The sequence below is a fragment of the Oncorhynchus clarkii genome, chromosome 32 (genome assembly GCF_045791955.1).
Source record: "Oncorhynchus clarkii lewisi isolate Uvic-CL-2024 chromosome 32, UVic_Ocla_1.0, whole genome shotgun sequence".
NCBI lineage: Eukaryota > Metazoa > Chordata > Actinopteri > Salmoniformes > Salmonidae > Oncorhynchus > Oncorhynchus clarkii.
Window position 1 is genome coordinate 1,099,036 of NC_092178.1, and position 18,114 is coordinate 1,117,149.

Genomic DNA, 18,114 nt, shown 5'->3' on the forward strand with positions numbered 1-18,114 from the left:
ATTCCTCCTATATTTCCTTACCCTCAAGTTATCTTTACCTATGTATATATCAATACCTAATAACAACTCCTAGTAGTTATTATGCTCGTCAGCTAGTAGTCACTTGGAAACTAGTATTGGTATATGTTTTGACTCTCTTAAAAAATATATTATTGTCCACACAATGAAATATTCTTTAGTGCAATCACTTTAACCTATAACCAGGGTTACTTTCTGTTCAGTGAGAGTGTCAAAGGCGTTTGCTCTCCAGATCGTTAATCTGGCCTAGTTGTCAAAGTTTCAAGCTTTTATTAAGTCACTCTGTTTTTTGTCTTATACACATCATTACAATTCAATGGTTATACAGTTTCTCAATACAACAATAATGCTCAATCAATCCTTAATGCTTTAAGCTATGCCAGATAATATTGCAAAACTTTAAATGCGTTAACACTTCTAACAATATTGACTAAATAGCAAAAATTGTTAAATTACCTTAAATGCTCAGGCCCTTGGTCGCTTTCCTGTAATTGGTATTCTCACAGCTATCACATCTGGTTCCTAGTGTCTAACATGCGAACGCCCGCTTTGCCTGTGCGGTCAAGAGGTGGTTAGACCTCTGTTTTTCGGAGACTCAGTCGGGTTCACAAGATTCTCCCAATAAGTACTTAAGCAAAATTATCCAGTTCTCAAAATATTGTTCTAGTCCAACAAAAAGTGTATATCCTAATACTATTCACTTCCAACTGTGCATAGACTCAATATACTGTAACTGGTACTTGGCTGTTTTTCCTTGAATTGCTAATCACCTCTGGTTTCTGGTGTCAAAAATGTGAACGCCCGCTTTGTCTATGTGATCAAGAGGTGGTTAGACCTCTGTTTTTCGGAGACTCAGTCGGGTTCACAAGATTCAAACAGTTTCTTCAGATTGTGATCCAATAAGTACTTAAGCAAAATTATCCAGTTCTCAAAATATTGCTTTAGTCTATCAAAAAGCGTATAGTGCAATAGTAAATTTACCTGTGATGATTCTCCATATGAAGTCTGTCTCATATGTTAACGAGTATCATACTGTCTTATGATCTCTGTTCTCTTTATATATCTTTTTAAAGGGGAAGTTCCCACTGGGGCTGTAGACCTACGTAACCTTAGGCCTGTGTGTTAAACGGAAGCTTCCTATTATTACCATTTAAGGTCATGCACTACTGACTCTCACATTGCTGCTTCCGTGTTACTGTTGGCTGATTCTACTCAATCATACCAGCTGGTTGTTTCTACCACTGAAGGTGGCGTAGGTGGTATGTCAAGCGTCAGCTGGTTGAAGTCTATGATAGGTATCTCCTCTGCTTCCCCCTGTTGTCCAGTTTCTGCAGGTGCGGCCCATGGTTCCATGAGGTCCCGTGAATGCCCTGTGTTGTTGTCCCCATTGCTTGATGGAGTGGGCAGATTCTTTTCATCTCTTGTCACAGATCATTTATCATTATAGTTATCCTTATAGTTATGGATCATTTATCATTATAGTAATCAGATACAAAATAACTCTTATATCTAAAAGGAGTCGGAGTAAGTGCAGGTGAGCAAACTTCACGATTGGGGCAGCTAAAGTATTCCCTTCAACGGATTTTTCTAAAACACTTAACATCAACCTTAACATCAAAATCGTTGCAATATAATAAAGGGTTAAGCAAGGAGACATGGGCAGGGCTCAATATCTTGCTTGATAAATTAAAAAGACACTCAGTCCACTGCCTCTAGTAGTCGTTTCTTCGAACCCTGTCGGGTGCCTCTAGTAGTCGGTTCTTCGAACCCTGTCGGGTGGGGCATCTTGTGGCGCGTGCCCGCGGCCACTGCCGCCCTTCTGTCGGCCCAGTTTTTTGTATGCTATTTTAATATGATAATTAATTAATGATATCAGGCCAAATCCAGCCATGATTACAGACACCTGTATGTGTCTGTGTCTTTTGACACTATATAAACTAGTCACCTCTGTTTGTCATTATACCCTGATGAAGACAGCTTGTCTGTCGAAACGTTGGACATTAGGTTATTACATTTTTGCATCTGAGCTCCTAGAGTGTGCGGCTCTCCTTTATTTTTTTTAAGTGTCCACCAGAGGTCACCATGTCCTTAGTAGTTGTAGTAGTAGTTTACTTTGTTCTGGCAGTGTTCGTTAGACTGGATATGGTCGTTTGATAGGGAAATGTTCTTCTTTTCTCGTCTTCGGTCCAGTTTCCTAGACTACGTTACATGCAGAGCTGCAGGCAACGCATGTCTAGTCAACTTCCCTGTTGAGTTTCAGAGGGTCTTACCCTTTTCTGGTCTAACCATATTACACGTGTAGCCACAGCTCCACGATTTCTTGTCTCAATGGGCGATTATTCAGGGTACAGCTAAGACCACTTTCCACACTGGCAGCAACCCGGCATGTTTTGGTCTAATGTACATTTCGTTAGGAGTCCTTTTATAGGCACTCTGGAAAAAGGGGTGTTCCATCCTTTTGGCATAATGTCTATGCTCACGTGGGCATGGTTACTAACTGGATAAAACTTTACATGACAAACAAATATCTCATCTATCCTTATCAGGTGGTAGCTGGTATCCTTATCAGGTGGTAGCTGAAGTAATGATATTGGTAATAATCAATTTCCTCCAATTCTTTTCTTCTACAGGTGCTTTGAAGGATCCATCCAAGGTAAGAGTTATTTTTTTAAATTTGTGTTGAAAAGCTTGTTGCTTCGGGTTAAGGTTAGATTTGACATTACAGACAGCACTAAGATTGATTTGGCTCTTTCCAATACAGTAATTGATTCCGTCTCTGTTTAAACCATGGAATGCAAATGTTGTCATTTAAAAAAAAAATTCTACAATATTTAGTGGACAATATTTAGTGAACACTCCGAGCCTGCATGAATTCAACTATCCGAAAGGTTTCTCTCGGTCTTCAAATCCTCTTACCTTGGCATACTGTAACAGTTTTGACTTGAGGTTATTGTTTGTATGGATGCCAGGTAGGTTGTGCCTACCAGAGAAAATATAGGTTTCTCCTTTTGGTTTGGGAGGGAATGAGTCTCGTCTGGTCCATCAGGTCTACACCAATACAAAGGACTCATGTAAAAGTCAGGATGGACTTACACTTTTCATAAACCTTAAACCATTGTAAATAACTTCAAACAAATGTATTATTTTGTGTGGGTTGTATTACCAACAAATGATCACAAACACATAATACTATAACAAATAATGAGCTCTGTACCTCGGGCCTTAAAGAGTCCAGCCCGGTAAAGGAGTTCAGGGAACTCAAGTGACCTTAGTCATGCAATGTTTGTCCGTTCATAAAGTGTAGCGTAAACCCAGTCTCAATCATACAATCAAAATATCAAACTCTTTTACCACACAAACATAAAAAGTATCAAATCTCAATACGTCTTCAACTACAACTGACCACATAAATCATGGTATACATCACACTAAAACAAATTAAATACCTTCTGCAATAAAGTTGTAGTCGGTCAGTCAGACAATCCAATCTGCCAACAGAGGAGAAATGCCATGAAGAACCAGCAGAGACCAACTGAGATGTGTAGTCCAGTCCAAAGGAAGCAATGAGTGGATCCGATCCTGGTTAAACTTGAGACAAGGCTACAAAGCACACTTTTAAATACAACAAAACAAGTAAAGAAGCTTCGGAACTGAGGGTTGAACACATCCTCATTCGCACCACCATCACAACTCCACTTTTGCGCAGCTGATGCTGGCGATTTAATTGGGAATGAATGGGGAAGCGCCCTATTGGAAGGAGAAGCACTGAGATGGTTCAGACAAATTCAGAGCCATCACAATACGAGTCCATACCATCAAATTCTGCTTTCCTGACCATATACCATAAATAGCATTGAAAAACATGTTCTTAATCAAAGTAATCCCCCATAATACTTATTAATGAATTGCGACGTGGTTGAGAAACATGTCTTCCTAAGAACCTGGTACCTAAACAAAATGTATAGTCATTGATTCAACCTCTACGTTTGGAATGTAAATACAGACCGTATTCAATGGGTATGGATGTAGCATATACACACCTGGAAGGGACACATGGCCATAGAGAGAGGCCAGAGTGGTTTGACACTTCTGACAACCACTTTGTGCACTCTCCTGAAAATACTGCGTTTCACATTCGTCCATTTCGGGAGGTGTTATCTTATCCAATCATAAACGATTTGAGTACCAACTCGAAGTATACAAGTTGACTGACATCTGGAAGGAGTTTTCTGGAAAAAGCTAATAAAGTGCCTGAGTGAGAAGGTAAGCAAGCTTTCATCTACATGGTTTGACCATGTACTGTACATTTGAAGAACCTGAAAAAAAGATGTCATTACATGTCTAAGATTCTTGGGAACATCTTGCAATGCTGCTATCAAGATTTCATGCTGAATTGTTGAACTGATTGTAGATTTACAGCGAGTAGGTGGCTATCAAGTTGTTTAACTAGCTTGCCACCGTTATCTGAGGGAAAGAGTGGGGCGTTCTGCTTGGCTGTGGCGGAGATGTTCTCTCTCACTGCTCTCTCTGTCACCCTGTCTCACTCTATCGATTTGGTAAAAATTTTATTAAATTGAATATCTACGTTTAATACTCAGGTTCTTAGGAACAATTTGATGTGCAGAAATGGAGACTTCATTGAGGTGACAAGCTGTTTTTAGCAAGTCTACTAGCTAGCTAGGTAACGTTAGCTAGTTCATGGGGGAGAGAAGTGTTACTTGCCGCCTGACTTTCTCACACAGGAGAGAGAGAAAGGAAATAAAGAGGGAAAGAGAGTAGTGGGCAGGAAGGGATGAAAAGAGAGAAAAATGGGGGAGAAGATATGGAAAGGAAGGATACATTCTGACTGATAAATGCCTTCAGAAATGACAGATGCTCATTATTTTTATTGTTTGAAGGTTTGAGTTGTAACGAGTACATTTAGCATTTAGCGTAGCGCATTTGCATTTCCAGGTGCCTACTTGAGACGTCTGCGTCTCAAGTATGGTCAAGAAGTTAATAATATTCTAGCCATGTTTAACAGATATCTTGCTCTTCTGGATGGCCTATTCTGATCAATTAGTGTTTATAATGTACAGTGCTTTCAGAAAACATTCACACCCCTTGACTTTTTCAAGATTTTGTTTTGTTACACAGTGAATTCAAAATGGATTACATTTAGATTTGTGTCACTGAACTACACACAATAACCCATAATGTCAAAGTGAAATGTAGTTTTTAGATTTTTTTTTACAAATAAGTACAGGAGTAAAAATGTGTTTAATTAACAAGTCACATAATAAGTTGCATGGAATCACTCTGTGTGCAATGAAGTCACGCCTACTCCCGCTCCCCCTCTCCAGCGCTTGACGTCACCTGTCTACTAACCACCAGTCCTGGAAACGATCATTACGCACACCCGCTCCCCATCATTACGCACACCTGGGCTTCATCATCATCTATATTACATTCCCTTTATTTAGCCCTCAGTAGCCTCAGTAATCAGGCAGTATTGGTTTGTTGTCATATTCAGTAGGCATCTCCTGTTTTGATAATTTACCTTTCAATGCATTTCGTCATCAATTTACCTTTCATCACTTCCTGCTTCCTGACTCCCTGCATATTCGTGACAGAATACATCCAAAGGGTCCCAGCTATAACATGTAGTGTCGTTTTGTTAGATAAAATCCTGTAGAAACACAGTTTGCACTGCGATCCAGTGTCTTAGACCGCTGCACCATTCGGGAAGTTCCATCCAGAAAGTTTTTAATGCTTATCAATTGCCTTGTACAAATGATCAAATTATCAAAATAGTAAAAAATCAGCCCGTGTTGTCATCTGCCAGAGAGTAGCCCCAATCGTCCCGAGCCCCAAGTAATACATTTGGGACAGATAACTCCGGAATTAGCCCGAGCTCAATCCCCGCATCCTAGCCATAAGTAATACTTCCGAAGGCGGCCCAGACTCGGCCATATGACGACGGCCGAGTCTGACTCTCAGCCGAGTGCCCCAAATCGGGCACAGGTGTGTCCCATTTCGTTGACAACCCTTCCGGCTCCGCCCACCGACATCCTATTAAGGAAACGAGCAAAGAGAAAGAATTCGGCAGACAGAGTCGGAGGGTCATAACATGTCATAATATGGTCATAACACTGTCATGACACATATATTTAGACCTGTTGATACATATATTGTGTTATTTTATGGCTGGACCAGTCGGAAACCTACATAAGAGTGTCAAAACCTACTAAACCTACTACACAAGGCAAAAAGTTCCATTACACCATAGCCTACCTGTCAACAGTATGTTTATGTTATTTTCTGAAATTGACCATATTCAATTATCATTGCAATTGATCACAAATTGATGTCAGACATGTACCTACCCCAATGCTCTGTTGCTGATGAATGCAGGAGCAGATTTTAGGAGCAGGGCATCAGTTTTGTACGATTATGATTCCCATAATGCTTCTTGACAGTGTCATAAAGTGTATTTTATGCAAGTTATTTAAAATATTTAAAAAACATGACTGTAAATAATTAATTACAACAACAACAAAGGATTAAAGAAACAAACTTTTTTTTAAAAGAACACTTCTTGGAAGGGAAAAAAACGTAACGCAACACAATATATGGGTCTAGATACTGTTATGACCATGTTATGTCAGCTGTTATGACATATTATGATATGCTTATGCCATAATGTGTTATGATGCTGAGTATTAAGTAACGTTTTCCAGAATATATTCTGGAAAATAATGCAGGGCATTATAATACATGCTCTAGAATGTCCTTCAAGCCAATCAGAAACGAGTATTCAACAATAGTTCTGAATAATTATTGACTTCACTTCTGTTATACTTACAATTATTACATGCATTGTATACAACTATGGAATGGCTATTGCTTCTATAGCTCATATCTTCTGGTCTAGGCCTAGCAAGTGGAATATAATGTTATATCGAGTGTCTTGGCTAACACAACGTATTTCTCCAACACTTTATTGAGTGTTTTGGCTAATGCAATGTATTTCTACAACACTATATTGAGTGTTTTGGCTAACACATAATATATTTCTCCAACATTATGTTGAGTGTCTTGGCTAACACAATGTATTTCTCCCTCCACCCCTGTAGCTGCAGACGCTAAGAGGCTCAGACACTGCCACATCCTTGGACAGTGATATTAGCGACGTGTCCGCTATGCCATGTGCTTCTCGGCTCAGCAGCATGAGCCACATGTCTGTCCAGTCGGAGACAGCAAAGGGAAGCCACAACATCAGGTGGGACTGAGCTCTGTGTCTGGCCTGCCTGGCCTACCTTACCTCTGGAACCTACTAATGCTAATGCCACTGGCGAAGGGCAAGCTGCCTCAATTCATGGTTGTTCATTACTCTGCTATGCAGAAATGTTCCATTTGGAAATATTTGCACCCAGCTACTATTTGAAAGGGAACATGTGTATTCTATGCAGACAAGTACTGCTCTCTTGACGGTTTAGTTCATGATTGACTTTGCTCTGACTAGAAGCGAATGACTGAACATGTTTTTTGAGGGTTTTTCCATCACAAGCTTGGCTATATGTTGCTATGGTGTATTACGGATATTAGAATGGGATTTCAAACAGAAGAGCATACAGTATGTTTAAGAAAACCCTTTGCCAGGGATGTGCAACTGCAATCTTTTTGGGGGCAAGTGTCTGCTGGTTTTCATGTTGCCTGTATGAGTCAGATAGTTCACTTGTTTTCTGGGTCTTGATATTTAACTTTGGTTTGCCATTCTATGTTGTATGTCTGCCTTGCCTGTTTCATACAATATTCTATTTGAATTTATTATTTATTTCAGGTAGGCTAGTTGAGAACAAGTTCTCATTTACAACTGCGACCTGGCCAAGATAAAGCAAAGCAGTGCGATACAAATAACAACACAGAGTTACACATGGAAAACACATACAGTCAATAACACAGTAGAAAGAAAGTCTATATACAGTGTGTGCAAATGAGGTAAGATAAGGGAGGTAAATGCAATAAATAGGCCATAGTGGTGAAATAATTACAATTTAGCAATTAAACACTGCAGTGATGTGCAAGTAGAGATACAAGGGTGCAAAGGAACAAACAAATAAATAAATATGGTGATGAGGTAGTTGGATGGGCTATTTACAGATGGCATGTGTACAGGTACAGTGATCTGTGAGCTGCTCTGACAGCTGGTGCTTAAAGTTAGTGAGAGAGATATGAATCTCCAGCTTCAGTGATTTTTGCAATTCGTTCTAGTCATTGGCAGCAGAGAACTGGAAGGAAAGGCGGCCAAAGCAGATATTGCCTTTGGGGGATGACCAGTGAAATATACCTGTTGGAGCACATACTACTGGTGGGTGCTGCTATGGTGACCAGTGAGCTTAGATAAGGCGGGGCTTTACCTAGCAAAGACTTATAGATGACCTGGAGCCAGTGGGTTTGGCAACGAATATGAAGCGAGGGCCAGCCAACGAGAGCATACAGGTCGCAGTGGTGGGTAGTATATGGGGCTTTGGTGACAAAACAGATGGCACTGTGATAGACTGCATCCAATTTGCTGAATAGAGTGTTGGAGGATATTTTGTAAATGACATCGCCGAAGTCGAGGGTCGATAGGATTGTCAGTTTTAAGAGGGTATGTTTGGCAGCATGAGTGAAGGATGCTTTGTTGCGAAATAGGAAGCCGATTCTAGATTTACTTTTGGATTTGGAGATGCTTAATGTGAGTCTGGAAGGAGAGTTTATAGTCTAATCAGACACCTAGGTATTTGTAATGTCAACATATTCACTCAGAACCATCCAGAGTCGGGATGCTGGACAGGCTGGCAGGTGCAGGTAGCGATCGTTTCAAGAGCATGCATTAGGTTGTACTTGCATTTAAGAACAGCTGGAGGACACAGAAGGAGAGTTGAATGGCATTGAAGCTCTTCTGCAGGTTGGTTAATAAATCCTGTTAAGCCTACCCCCTCCTTTTTCGAACATTCTGTTAAAAATCGCGCAACTTTTCAGCGTCCTGCTACTCATGCCAGGAATATAGTATATGCATATGATTAGTATGTGTGGATAGAAAACACTCTGAAGTTTCTAAAACTCACGGCTGTGACTATAACAGATCGTGTGTTTCATCGAAAAGCGCAAGAAAAACTGCTCACTGAAAGCTAAAAATAATATCCATGCGTCACTTTCATGGATTGTTAAAAGGGCACAAAATTAATTATGGACCTGCATGCAATTCCTACAGATTCCACACGATGTCGCCATTGTCGTCATTATCCGGGGAGTTTTTTGTTGGTAAATCCAACTAACTGGATTCCATTTCTTCCGGTCTCCGCCAGGATGTTTTGAAGTGCACATTTTCGGCCATTGATTTGAAGACGAGGAGCTATTGAATACACATCGCCCTGTGATCATTTTGATAGATTATAAACGTTTACTAATACCTAAAGTTGGATTACAAAAGTATTTCGAAGTGTTTTGTGAAAGTTTATCGTCGACTTTTTTAATTTTAAAAAATGACGCTGCGTTTTAAAACAATGTTTTTTTCTGAATTACACAGCTTCCATAGATGGCTATTTTGGGTATATATGGACCGATTTAATCGAAAAAAAAACCCAATAGTGATGTTTATGGGGCATATAGGAGTGCCAAGAAAGAAGCTCGTCAAAGGTAATGAATGTTTTATATTTTATTTCTGCGTTTTGTGTAGCGCCGGCTACGCTAAATATTTTGTTTACGTCGCATTCAGGCATTTTGGGGTGTTGCATGCTATCAGATAATAGCTTCTCATGCTTTCGCCGAAAAGCATTTTAAAAATCTGACGTGTTGGCTAGATTCACAACGAGTGTAGCTTTAATTCTATACCCTGCATGTGTATTTTGATGAACGTTTGAGTTTTAACGAGTACATTTAGCATTTAGCGTAGCGCATTTGCATTTCCAGGTGCCTAGTTGAGACATCTGCGTCTCAAGTAGGATCAAGAAGTTGTTAAGATTGTGAGGAAAGCACTTTTAAAGAATAACCAGGTATCTTCTACTAACCGAATGAGGTCAATATCCTTCCAGGATACCCGGGCCAGGTTGATTAGAAAGGCCTGCTCGCTGAAGTGCTTTAGGGAGTATATGACAGTGATGAGGGGTGGTCGTTTGACCGCAGATCCATTACGGACCAAGCAATGAGGCGGTGATTGCTAAGATCCTGGTTGAAGATAGCAGAGGTGTATTTTTAAGGCAGGTTGGTTAGAATGATATCTATGAGGGTGCCTGTGTTTACGGATTTGAGGTTGTACCTGGTAGGTTCATTGATCATTTGTGTGAGATTGAGGGCATCAAGCTTAGATTGTAGGATGGCCTGGGTGTTAAGCATGTCCCAGTTTAGGTCAGCTAACAGCACAAGCTCTGAAGATAGATGGGGGGCAATCAATTCACATATGGTGTCCAGGGCACAGCTGGGGGCAGAATGTGGTCTATAGCAAAGCTGCAACAGTGGGAGACTTGTTTCTGGAAGGATGGACTTTTCAAAGTAGAAGGTCAAATTGTTTGTAGTAGATCAAATCTCTGCAGTAGATTTCAACTACGACACCTTTGGCAGTTCTATCTTGTCAGAAAATGTTGTAGTTGGGGATGGAAATTCAGGATTTTTGGTGACCTTCCTAAGCCAGGATTCAGACACGATTTGGACACCCGGGTTGGCGGAGTGTGCTAAAGCAGTGAATTAAAAAAAACTTAGGGAGGAGGCTTTTAATGTTAACATGCATGAAACCAAGGCTTGTACGGTTGCAGAAGTCAACAAATGAAAGGGCCTGGGGAATGGAGAATGGAGTAGAGCTAGGCACTGCAGGGTTTAACCTCTACATCACCAGAGGAGCAGAGGAGGAGTAGGATAAGGGTACGGCTAAGGGCTATAAGTACTGGCCGTCTAGTACGTTCGGGAACAGAAAGTAAAAGGAGCAGGATTCTCAGCGCGGTAGAATAGATTCAATGCATAATGTACAGGATGTGGTAGGATGTGAGTACAGTGCTGGTAAACCTAGGCATTGAGTGACGATGAGAGAGGTATTGTCTCTAGAGACATCAATTAACCCAGGTGAGGTCACAATAGGGTTAGCTGAGGCATATTGAGCAGGGCTGGAGGCTCTACAGTGAAATAAGACAATAATCACTAACCAAAACAGCAATAGACAAGGCATATTGACATTAAGGAGAGGCATGCGTAGCCGAGTGATCATTGGCTCCAGTGAGTAGCTGGGCGCCCTGGAAACATGGCGATTCAGACAGCTAGCGGGCCGGGGCTAGCAGGCTAGCAGAAGGGCCTTAGAGGGACGTCGCAATGGAAGAAGTCTGTTATAGCCCCTACCTGTGGTTACGTCAGCAGACCAGTCGTGATGGATCAGCAGAGGGCCATGTAGTAAAAGGGTCCAGGCCAATTGGCAAAATATGTATAGTAGCCCAAAAAATTGGCATGCTCTAGACAGCTAGCGGGCCGCGGCAAGAAGGCTAGTAGATGGGCATTCAGGGGACGTCGTGACGGAGGAGCCTGTTGAAAAATCCCCTCGGGCGCATTACGTTGGTAGTCCAGTCGTGATGGATCGGCGCGGCTCTGTATCGGCAATAAAAGGGGTCCAGGCCAATTGGCAAAATAGGTATTGTTGCCCAAGGGGTGGCTGATGGACCTCTTCAGTTAGCCGGGAGATGGGCCTAGCATAGGCTAGCTCCAGGTTAATTGGTGCTTGCTTCGGGACAGAGACGTTAGCCAGGAGGTTAGCTGATGACCGCTAGCAGTGGCTAGCTGACTACAAGCTAGTAAGCTGGCTAGCTACTGTTGGGGGTTTCGGTTCTAAAGTAAAGAAAATAGCAAAACCATACCACATTGGGTGAGGCGGGTTGCAGGAGAGAATGTTGAAGTTGGGGATAAGAAAAATATTTAAAAAATATGTGCGAAGAAAAAGGATAAGGTATATACACTGGACACGACAAGAATAAGACAAAAGACGCCTGACTGCTATGCCATCTTGGATCCGATTAGTCTGCATTGCCTATTTCTTACAATATTCTTTGCCTGCCTTGCCTGTTTCTGAGAATGTTCTATGTCTGCCAGTTTCTGAGAATGTTCTGTCTGCACAGCCATCACAGACCACACAGCCATCATACCGCTCAGAAAGGAGACTTGCACTTGGGTCAACCAAGTGCACTTCACAAAATAGATTGCAGCATGAGCAAGGAAAATGATGTGGATATATTGAAGTAACATCTCAAGACATTAGTCAGGAAGTTAAAGAATGGGTCTTCCAAATGGACAATGACCCAAAGCATACTTCCAAAGTTTTGGCAAAATGGCTTAAGGACAAAAAAAAGTCAAGGTATTGGTGTGGCCATCACAAAGCCCTGACCTCAAACCTATAGAAAATTTGCAAGCAGAACTGAAAAAGCATGTGCGAGCAAGGAGGCCTACAAACCTGATTCAGTTTCACCAGCTCTGTGAGGAGGAAGGGGCCAAAATTCACCTAACTTGTTATTTTGGGAAGCTTGTGGAAGGCAACCTGAAATGTTTGACCCAAGTTAAACAATTTAAAGGAAGTGCAACCAAATACTAATTGACTGTCTGTAAACTTCTGACCCACTGGGAATGTGATGAAATAAATGAAAGCTGAAATAAATCAAGTAAATCAAAGTGGCTTGGGGGTAGAAGCTGTTAAGGAGCCTTTTTTGGTCCTAGGTCCCCTCTTCACAATTGTCTTGGTATGTTTGGACCATGATAATTTTTTGTGGAAACCAAGGAACTTGAAACTCTTGACCCGCTCCACTTCTGCTCCTTCAATGTCAATAAGAGCCTGTTCGGCCCACCTTTTCCTATAGTCCATGATCATATCTTTTGTCTTTCTCACATTGAGGGTGAGGATGTTGTCTTCCTGTTTCTGATAATGTTCTATGCCTGCCTGTTTCTGAGAATGTTCTATGCCTGCCTGTTTCCGAGAATGTTCTATGCCTGCCTGTTTCTGATAATGTTCTATGCCTGCCTGTTTCTGAGAATGTTCTATGCCTGCCTGTTTCTGAGAATGTTCTATGCCTGCCTGTTTCTGAGAATGTTCTATGCCTGCCTGTTTCTGATAATGTTCTATGCCTGCCTGTTTCTGATAATGTTCTATGCCTGCCTGTTTCTGATAATGTTCTATGCCTGCCTGTTTCTGATAATGTTCTATGCCTGCCTGTTTCTGATAATGTTCTATGCCTGCCTGTTTCTGAGAATGTTCTATGCCTGCCTGTTTCTGAGAATGTTCTATGCCTGCCTGTTTCTGATAATGTTCTATGCCTGCCTGTTTCTGATAATGTTCTATGCCTGCCTGTTTCTGATAATGTTCTATGCCTGCCTGTTTCTGATAATGTTCTATGCCTGCCTGTTTCTGAGAATGTTCTATGCCTGCCTGTTTCTGAGAATGTTCTATGCCTGCCTGTTTCTGATAATGTTCTATGCCTGCCTGTTTCTGATAATGTTCTATGCCTGCCTGTTTCTGATAATGTTCTATGCCTGCCTGTTTCTGATAATGTTCTATGCCTGCCTGTTTCTGAGAATGTTCTATGCCTGCCTGTTTCCAAGAATGTTCTATGCCTGCATGTTTCTGATAATGTTCTATGCCTGCCTGTTTCTGAGAATGTTCTATGCCTGCCTGTTTCTGAGAATGTTCTATGCCTGCCTGTTTCTGATAATGTTCTATGCCTGCCTGTTTCTGATAATGTTCTATGCCTGCCTGTTTCTGATAATGTTCTATGCCTGCCTGTTTCTGATAATGTTCTATGCCTGCCTGTTTCTGAGAATGTTCTATGCCTGCCTGTTTCTGATAATGTTCTATGCCTGCCTGTTTCTGAGAATGTTCTATGCCTGCCTGTTTCTGAGAATGTTCTATGCCTGCCTGTTTCTGATAATGTTCTATGCCTGCCTGTTTCTGAGAATGTTCTATGCCTGCCTGTTTCTGAGAATGTTCTATGTTCATGGTCACACATTTTCTCTGCCCTCTGTTCTGTTTTTCATGCCTCCGATCATTCATCCTGTTGTGTGTCTTCAGTGAGGGCCAGTTGGAGGTGGGGACTTTGGCTGAGGTGGCTGAGGAAGTAGTGGGAGGAGCAGACGGAGGCCAAGGGGGGGCGGAGGGGGGCGGAAGTGGGGCGGAGAGCGGGGAGGGGGCAGTGTCAGGGGAAGAGGAGGAGGAAGAAGACACAGCAGAGACCAAGTAAGTCTGAAATCTAACCAGTGACAACCTGTCACTAACCCTAAACCCTGACACTGCTCCTGTTCCACTTATACTTGTAACCTGTGACCGTTGTCAGTGTCGCAGTCCCCTGTAGCTGAATCTGCAATCTCCCTCCTCTCCTCCTATTTTCTCCTTCCCATATCCACTTGTCCTCTTTCCATTCCTTCCCTGTATCTTTGCTCTCTGTCCCGTCTACGTAACATACTGCCCTGAGCTACCTTGCCCTGCCATGGCTGATGTTGCTGACTGACAGTAAGTTTACGTCCAAAATGATAAACAGGCCAGTGGCGGCGGCTCCCATCCAGAGGAGCTCCAGTGTGGGAGGGGAGATGTGCTCTCTGAACAGGAATGATGACGATGATGACGACAAGAAGAGGCGCTCAAGCTTCGGTGCTAAAATAATGGGGATGGTCGGCCTCGGGAAGAAAAGCCAGAGCGCCACGCAGATCAATGATGAGGGTGAGTCCACACTGTTTACCTCACCTTATAACCCTAACCCTGAGGGTGAGTCCAGGCTGTTTACCTCACCTTATAACCCTAACCCTGAGGGTGAGTCCAGGCTGTTTACCTCAACTTATAACCCTAACCCTGAGGGTGAGTCCAGTCTGTTTACCTCAACTTATAACCCTAACCCTGAGGGTGAGTCCAGACTGTTTTACTTCACCTTTTTACCCTAACCCTGAGGGTGAGTCCAGACTGTTTACCTCACCTTATAACCCTAACCCTGAGGGTGAGTCCAGGCTGTTTTACCTCAACTTCTAACCCTGACACTGAGCCCAGAATGTTTTACCTCACCTGCTGATGCTACAGGGAGAGACAAGGAGAGGGTTGATGCTACAGGGAGAGACAAGGAGGGGGTTGATGCTACAGGGAGAGACAGGGGGAGGGTTGATGCTACAGGGAGAGACAAGGAGAGGGTTGATGCTACAGGGAGAGACAGGGAGAGGGTTGATGCTACAGGGAGAGACGAGGAGGGGGTTGATGCTACAGGGAGAGACAAGGAGAGGGTTGATGCTACAGGGAGAGACAAGGAGAGGGCTGATGCTACAGGGAGAGACAAGGAGAGGGCTGATGCTACAGGGAGAGACGAGGAGGGGGTTGATGCTACAGGGAGAGACAAGGAGAGGGTTGATGCTACAGGGAGAGACAAGGAGAGGGCTGATGCTACAGGGAGAGACAAAGAGAGGGCTGATGCTACAGGGAGAGACAAGGAGAGGGTTGATGCTACAGGGAGAGACAAGGAGAGGGTTGATGCTACAGGGAGAGAGGGAGAGGGTTAATGCTACAGGGAGAGACGGTGAGAGGGTTGATGCTAGAGGGAGAGACAGGGACAAGGTTGATGCTACAGAGAAAGTGTTGATGCTACAGGGAGAGATAGGGATGGGTTTTATGCTACAAGGAGAGGGTTGAGGCAACTGGGAGAAAAAGGGAGAAGGTTGATGCTACAGGGAGAGGGTTGATGCTTCAGAGAGAGACTGGGTCATCAACTAAATGAAACATTTGGAATACAGACTGTTGTCCTATAATAAACATATAGAGTAGATGGACCCCCCCGGTTGCCCTCTAGGTTACAAAGAGCTGGCAGTCCCATCCACCAAACTACCAGGTGGGTGGTATAGAGGAGATGGACCCACTGGTTGTCCTCTAGGTTACAGAGAGCTGGCAGTCCCATCCACCAAACTACCAGGTGGGTGGTATAGAGGAGATGGACCCACTGGTTACCCTCTAGGTTACAGAGAGCTGGTAGTCCCATCCACCAAACTACCAGGTGTGAAACAGGGAAGACAGGCTAAAAACTAATGAGGAAATGATCTCAACAGAGAAAAATGTCCTCCTGTGTGCTACCTATATCCCCACCAATAGAATTCCCATACTTTAATGATGACATATTCTCCATCCTGGAGGGGGAAGTCAACCATTGCCAGGCCCAGGGACATGTAATAGTCTGTGGCGACCTAAATGCCAGAACTGGACAAGAACCTGACACTCTCAGCACACATGGGGACAAACAGCTACCAACAAAAATGGGTCACAATTCATGCAGCTCTGTCTTACGTTGGGTCTGTACATAGTCAATGCTAGGCTTCGAGGAGACTCTTATGGTAGGTACACCTACAGCTCATCCCTTGGCAGTAGTAGTGTAGATTACTTTATCAGTGAACTCAACCCAGAGTGTCTCAGAGCGTTCACAGTCCACTAACACCACTATCAGAACCTGAACAGAGCAATACTCAAATTTTGTATTTATTTATTTTATTTAACCTTTATTAATCATGAGTCAACAAAGCCAAAGAAATTACACAATATTGGGAAATTCTATAGAAGGAAATGCAAAAACCTACCAAAAAAACAATTAGGCAATAACGAATTCAAACCTTTTAGACAACTTCCTGGACAAAATATTTCACTGTAATAGTTGTGTGAACTTGGCAGTAGAAAGCCTGCACACTATATTTGACCTCTCAGCTTCCATATTAAATCTAAACTTTTCAAGCATTCAACCTAAGAAAATTAGCGACAATTGCAAATGGTTTGATGAAGAATGCAAAAACCTAAGAAAGACAACCAAAACCATAGAGACACAGAAAAACCTGAGGCGTCAGAAATCAGCTCAACGTAATTGAAGAGTCCATAGAATCTAACCACTTCTGGGAAAATTGGAATATACTAAACAAACAACAACACAAAGAGTTACATTTGAAGTCTAAAGTTTACATACACTTAGGTTGGAGTTGTTGAAACTCGTTATTCAACCACTCCACAAATTTCTTGTTTAACAAACTCTAGTTTTGGGAAGTCGGTTAGGACATCTACTTAGTTTTTCCAAAAATTGTTTACAGACAGATTATTTCACTTATAATTGACTGTATCACAATTCCAGTGGGTCAGAAGTTTACATACACTAAGTTGACTTTGCCATTAAACAGCTTGGAAAATTCCAGAAAAGGATGTCATGGCTTTAGAAGCTTCTGATAGGCTGATTGCCATCATTTGTGTCAATTGGAGGTGTACATGTGGATGTATTTCAAGGCCTACCTTCAAACTCAGTGCCACTTTGCTTGACATCATGGGAAAATCAAAAGAAATCAGCCAAAACATCAGAAAAAAAATTGTAGTCCCCCACAAGTCTGGTTCATCCTTGGGAGAAATTTCCAAATGCCTGAAGGTACCACATTCATCTGTACAAACAATAGTATGCAAGTATTAACACCATGGGACCACACAGCCGTCATACCGATCAGGAAGGAGACGTGTTCTGTCCCAGAACAACAGCAAAGGACCTTGTGAAGATGCTGGAGGAAACAGGTGCAAAAGTATCTATTTCCACAGTAAAACGAGTCCTATATCGACATAACCTGAAAGGCCGCTCAGCAAGGAAGTTTTTAATGGCTGTTCCAAAACAGCCATTAAAAAACAGACTATGATTTGCAACTGCACATAGGGACAAAGATCATACTTTTTTGGAAAAATGTCCTCTGGTCTGATGAAACAAAAATAAAACTGTTTGGACATAATGACCATTGTTATGTTTGGAGGACAAAGGGGGAAGCTTGCAAGCCAAAGAACACCATCCCAACCCTGAAACACGGGGGTGGCAGCATCATGTGTGGGGGTGCTTTTCTGCAGGAGGGACTGCACTACACAAAATATATGGCACCATGAGGAAGGAAATGTGGATATTTTGAAGCAACATCAAGACATCAGTCAGGAAGTTAAAGCTTGGTCGCAAATGGGTTAATGACCCAAGAATACTCCCAAAGGTTTGGCAAAATGGCTTAAAGACAACAAAGCCAAGGTATTGGAGTGGCCATCACAAAGCCCTGACCTCAATCCCATAGAAAATCTGTGGGCAGAAC

At 42.4% G+C, this 18,114-nt stretch overlaps 1 protein-coding gene across 1 annotated transcript in view; it reads left to right on the top strand.

Annotated features, from left to right (window-relative positions):
• The window catches only part of LOC139391599 (regulating synaptic membrane exocytosis 2b), a 316,232-nt gene that overhangs the window by 271,968 nt on the left and 26,150 nt on the right, over positions 1 to 18,114 (top strand). Inside the window, exons 19-21 of the mRNA XM_071138971.1 lie at positions 7,134 to 7,279; positions 14,072 to 14,236; positions 14,538 to 14,716. Coding sequence (XP_070995072.1) covers positions 7,134 to 7,279; positions 14,072 to 14,236; positions 14,538 to 14,716 — 490 coding nt within the window. The remainder of the gene's footprint in view (positions 1 to 7,133; positions 7,280 to 14,071; positions 14,237 to 14,537; positions 14,717 to 18,114) is intronic.